The sequence below is a fragment of the Benincasa hispida genome, chromosome 3 (genome assembly GCF_009727055.1).
Source record: "Benincasa hispida cultivar B227 chromosome 3, ASM972705v1, whole genome shotgun sequence".
NCBI lineage: Eukaryota > Viridiplantae > Streptophyta > Magnoliopsida > Cucurbitales > Cucurbitaceae > Benincasa > Benincasa hispida.
In genome coordinates, this window is record NC_052351.1 from 33,073,443 (window position 1) to 33,079,547 (window position 6,105).

The 6,105-nt window shown below is 32.2% G+C and overlaps 1 protein-coding gene across 1 annotated transcript; it reads left to right on the forward strand.

Annotated features, from left to right (window-relative positions):
• The first annotated feature begins 3,635 nt into the window (after window positions 1–3,635).
• LOC120074657 (heavy metal-associated isoprenylated plant protein 6-like) lies at window positions 3,636–5,861 on the forward strand. The gene is made up of 5 exons (XM_039027855.1): window positions 3,636–3,790; window positions 3,966–4,116; window positions 4,424–4,746; window positions 4,892–4,970; window positions 5,073–5,861. The coding sequence occupies exons 1-5, from the start codon at window positions 3,782–3,784 to the stop codon at window positions 5,588–5,590; spliced, it is 1,080 nt and encodes a 359-aa protein (XP_038883783.1). The 5' UTR covers window positions 3,636–3,781; the 3' UTR covers window positions 5,591–5,861.
• Window positions 5,862–6,105: the final 244 nt, after the last annotated feature.

A 6,105-nucleotide genomic window follows, 5' to 3' on the forward strand; every position in this document is an offset into this window, starting at 1 on the left:
AGAAGGAGAACGAGACATGACTTGCAGCAGCCAGGAAGGGAAATCTAAAAACCATGAAGCTGATTCCAACCTCCCTCCTCGTTTTGCCAATAAATGGGCAGCAACATTAGCTGAACGAGGTATGTGAAACGCTGCCGCATGACTAAAAGAAGCTAAGCCTTGTCGTATTTCTTCCACCTAGACACTAACCTCCTTAATGGACTGGAGATGACCTTGAATCAACCGAACCAAAGAGAGGTAGTCGAAAGCCATAGATACAACGCTAATGTGCAACTTGGACAAACCGCACTCCTTTCAGAAACACCAAAGTTTCTGCCAATGAAGGTGAGTGTTGCTAAGGATTGTGCCCTAAAATCTCGTAATTTATAATGTAATAAACCAAATTCATTTATTTAATAAAATAAGAAGTTATTTTATTTGTCATTTAAAATTATGTCACTCAATCCAATAAACAACATTCGAGGTTATTTAATACAACTTAAACATGTATGTGGTTAACATGTAAGTGGATCATGTTTAAGTAATAATCTAATGGTATGTAGTATTTAGATAAAGTTAGGTGTCTTATCCTAGTGACACTCTGTATACGATTCATTTTGTAATTGTTATAATTGTTGTAAAGTGTTACAAATGATTTGATCCTAATAATTCATGTGAAGATATGTGAGTTAAGTATCCTATACAAAGAGTTTTTATAAAATTGGACCGCAAAATGATTAGTCTCTTTTTATAGTACTGTTACTTGAAGAGATTAACATTTCAAGAGGATGACCATAGGTGGCTCGACCTTAATCCTGAGTGAGTTGTGAACTTCTGTCTATGAGAACAATCCTTTTATCTGTATGGGTGAGAATGGCCAGATTCGCCAACTCAATAAGCCTACCATTTTGGGGATTTGTTCAAGTAGGGAACTAAGAACATACCTACAGAAGATGGAATTTGTTCCTTCATGTAAAGAAGGGTAAGTAGATGAATTACTCCCTTAAGAGCTGATTCCGAGTCTTGAACAATGAGGCACTTCACCTTCTCACTGGCTAGAGAGGGTTCTAGTTTATAGTTGGACTATAACTAATTGTTCATTAGAGGGATCAATGAAACTTAAGAGTTAAATATAACTATAAGGGTAAAACGATAACTTGACCCAGTTGTAGTAAGCGATTTGTGAATGGTCGACTTACTGTTGATTGGTTATATCCGTGGACACAGAAATATATCCACAGTGTGTAAAGTGCAGTTGTGGGTCTTTAGTAGAGTGACATGCAGTTAATGAATGTTGATTAATTTAATTAAATAGTTTAATTAATTAATCTCGTATCATTGAAATTTCTAATCTGTAGGTTCATTAGATCTCCTTACTATCTCACTAAAGATAAAATAATAAATAAATAGTTTTGAAATAATTTGAATTCTTCAAATCATTTAAGGAAAACTTTAAATTGATATGATAAATATATAATATATATTGATACATTATAATACATAGTTAATTATGAATATTGATTTATAATTAGTACTATGTATAACGAACAAATATACCATCACAAGAGCTTCCCCGTTATGCTCTAGGATTCCAAGGAGCTAGATGTGTGGGCTCTAACACCTTGGAAGAGAGAATGTTCTTGAGGGAGTAAAATAGAGAGAATATGAGAGTGGAGGCTAGGACAATTTTTCATAAAAATCTCTTCTTGTAAAAGGGTTATAATGGTATATTTATAGGGAGTCCAATTCTTCCCATTTTTCATCATTTGTTAATCGATTAATTAACGACCAATCAACATAAATATCACATATTTATACTAGCCTCCATTCTCCATCATTTGTTAATTAATTAATTAACCATTAATCAATCAATTAACATAAAAATTAAATAACTATATAATGAATCATATTTAATATAGGGTTAATTTTTTAACATATAAATATCATATATTTATACGCATCCAATTCATATAAATCTAATATTCGAATCTCATTCAAATACATCTCTCTAATAATCTAACTCTATATAAATTCAATTCATATGAATTGAAAATTCAAATCACATTCAAATATATCTCTCTAATACTATAATTCTATATGAATCTAATTCATGGAAATTTATTATTCGAATCTCATTCAAATATATCTCTCGCATATAGTTTGGATTATAGATTATACCTATAATTAACCATATTCTATAATATATCATAATGCACTATATAATAATCATATTAATATAAAATTTCTTTAAGTAATTTGAACAATTCAAATAATTCCTCGTTACTATCCTTAGTGAGCTAACATCGGAATCTTATGAACTTACAGATTTGAAGCTCTAATAATATGAGATTAATTAATTAAACTTTTTAGTTAAATTAATCAATATTCATTAATTATTGATCACTCCACTATAGACGAATGGTTGTACTCTTCGCATTGTAGATATATTTCTGAGTCCATGGATATAACCAATCAACAGTGAGTCAACCTTTCACAAATTGTTCATAACCATTAAATTATCATTTTACTCCTGTAGTTACATCTAACTCTTTATATCACTGATTCTTCTAATGAACAAATAGTTTATTATCCAATTATAAACTAACAGCACTCAGGACAGTAAGAGGTTGATACCTCATTGTTCAAGACTCCAACTATTAAGGTGCTTATAGATGTTTGTGAGCTGAACATTGTGTTTTTTGTTATTATTATTATTATTATTATTATTATTATTATTATTATTAAAAATGGTTTATTGCGTAGATTAGTGGAATAATTTTTAAACAAATAAATAAGACAAATGAAAACAACAATATAAAATGTAAAAAGTATTATTTTAGTATTTAAACTCTCATGGTTTATATTGTATACAACGTTTTGTGTTTAACCACTAATTATATATATATATATTAAAAAAAAAATTGTTATATAGCTCTTGCCATATTGATTTAAATTTCAAAAATTATTTTATTTAATTAACATAATTGAATCATACCGATAATTAGAATATATATGATATTATAATATCAATAGTCATTGCACCTTACATAATGTCAAAAATATTAAATTAACACTCATTCACTAGAAAATGGATAAAAATCTTCCTAATATTATTAATTTCAACGAAATAAAATTTTGTATAGATGTAAGTTTGATCAAAACAACTCATTAACTATTCAACAACATTTTCAATATTCATAAATGGTAATAAAAAACAATTTAGCTATAATATTTGTTTGTCTGGCCCAGGTTCCTTCCTTAGTAAAGAAAAGTCACACCAATTAAAAGATTGATTATCCTAGTTAGATATCATATGTCTTAACAAGAACTTTATTTGTCATCACGAAGTTCTTTTTGGAAAAAAAATAAATAAATAAAAATACAATAACTAAAATTAGATACTTAAATTTATATGAAATAAAATTGAATATGCCCTAGATCATATTTTAATCTAATAAAATAATTTTTTTAAAAGGAAAAGAAAAAGTTACCGCATTTTTTTCAAAAAAAAAAAGAAAAAAAACATTAATTTCTTCGCACGTGGGGTCAAGTCAACAAATAAGCAGTCTAATACCAACGGAGTCTAAATAAGACGGCTAAAGGCAAGAACCAACCAACCTTCATTTACTTCCCAATAAAATTTAAATTTATTATTTAAAAGAAAAAAAAGACGGGCCATCATAACATAAACATCATGCATACATGAAGGGCACATCATACATCGAAGCTGTGCTATAAATAGGCATTTTATGCCCTTTTCCCTCTCTCCAAGCAAACGAAGTTCGCAGACTTAACATAACAGATGGGTGAGGTTAGTTACAGTGCTCAATTTCATACGCTTTACGCTTCTTTCCTTGTTTGAATTTCTTGTTCATCAATTGCACGTTTCCGATTCTGAAGGGTATTTTTATTGCTCAGAAGAAGGTTGTTGTTGCTGTAATTATGATGGATTTGAGTTTAATTTTTGGTCTTCGTTTCGATTTCAGAAAGTCGAAGGTGCTAAGAATGACGGAGAGAAGAAGGCCGGCGATGCCGGTCAGAAGAAGGACGACGGCGCAGTCACTGCCGTTTTTAAAATCAATTTGCATTGCGACGGTTGTGCGAAGAAAGTGAAACGAGCTGTGAAGCATTTGGATGGTGACTATTCTCATTGACTTGAACGATTATTGAATTTTTCTTCTGTGTTTTCGTATTTTAACCTAGTTTTGTTCATCTAGCTATACTGGAAACGATTTTGCTCTTCTCGATTTTGTTCTGCTTTTCTAATTTGGCGATTTTTTTCCAGTTTAATTCATCGAGGAATATTATGCGATTTTTATGATTTGATTGTTGATTTGGTCAAGTATGATTTCGGATAGGGATTTGTTTTGATCGATTTGATATTTTAAATCTTCGTTCCGTCTCTGTTTTGTTAATTGATGTAATTTACAACTCTGATTTGTAGGTGTGAGTGACGTGAAAGCGGATCCTTCATCCAATAAACTCACTGTTACCGGTAAAGTAGACCCTGCCATAATTAAAACGAAACTGGAGCAGAAGACGAAAAAGAAAATTGAAATCATCTCACCTCAGCCTAAAAAAGATGGCAGCGGCGATAAGAAACCGGACGAAAAGACTGAGAAGAAGACCGACGAAAAAGCAGAGAAGAAAACCGATGAGAAGAAAGTAGACGGAAAGTCAGAAAATAAGTCTGACGAAAAAGCCGAGAAGAAGCCCGAAGAGAAAAAGTCAGAAGAGAAAAAGACAGACGACAAAAAGGCCAAAGAGGTAATTTCCAAAAAAATATTAAATCCATCTGATAGCTAAAAAACGATTTCATGGCGGCGCGTATTAACCACGCGCGAGTCTATTTTTTTTAGCTCAGATCTTTGAGTTGGCAACTAATTTTCGTTTCAATTTGCTTGTGGAGCAGAGCACCGTGGTTTTGAAGATGCGATTACACTGCGAAGGTTGCATTCAAAAGATTAGGAAGGCACTCATCAAATTCAAAGGTAAAGAAATTCATCTCTCATTAGAAAATCAAAATCAATTGAAATCAATTATACAAATCGGCAACGAAAAAGTACTAATTCAACATCTCTATAATTTTACAGGAGTCAATGAGATTTCAGTAGATGCTCAGAAGGATTTGATCACAGTAAAAGGCACCATAGAAGGAAAAGACATTGTAGGCTACCTCAAAGACAAGTTCAAGAGATCCGTCGACGTAGTTCCTCCCAAGAAAGAAGAACCCACCGCTGCCGGAGGCGACAAGAAAGAAAAAGAAGCCGGAGGTGGTGGTGGTGACAAGAAAGAGAACGACGGAAAAAATGCCACCTCCAGCGGTGGAGACGGTGGTGGCCCAAAAATGGAGGTGAGCAAGATGGAGTATAGCGGTTTCTCATATCATCCTTCGACATTCTACTACGACGCTCCGGTTCATTCTCACTCTCAGTACGGTTACGCCATGGAAGCCCAGCCAAGCTATCCAATCCACGGCTTCGCAAATTCCAGCGGCTATTACGCAAATCAAAACTACGTACATCAAGGTTACTCTATGCCGATGTACAATCAATCTCACGCGCCTCAAATGTTCAGCGACGAGAATCCAAATGCTTGTTCCGTCATGTGAGTAAACAAATGTATCCATGAAAGTTCTTCCTAACGTAATACATACCCTGTAAATGAATTAAAGCCATAAAAACACAAGAAGAAGAAAAATTAGATAGTTTTTTTGTTGTTAAATATGTGATATGTCGGCCGGCCGGCTTCGGCCGGAAAGTTGCCGGCTAGTTAGTCCAATTCAATTCATTGGGGGAGTTGGTCGATCTTTTTTCTTATTTTATTGTAGCTTTTGTTCGGTTCAAATATATGACGTAATAATAGAGCTCTGTTCCATGTAATTTTGTCTCTAAGTCCATTATTTTTCGCCCACATTTATTATGCAATATACTATTGGTTATGAATTATCATTATCAAAATAATTAAAGAAAAAAGACCAAATTTAAGCTATGGTCTGTAAAGTTATAAAACTTAGGTAAGTGTTTTAATTTTTCACTTCAAAATTCAAATGTTTTTAAAAATATACACTCTTATATAAATTATATAACATATACCTTAAGAAATTTATAAAATTCTAAAATAATG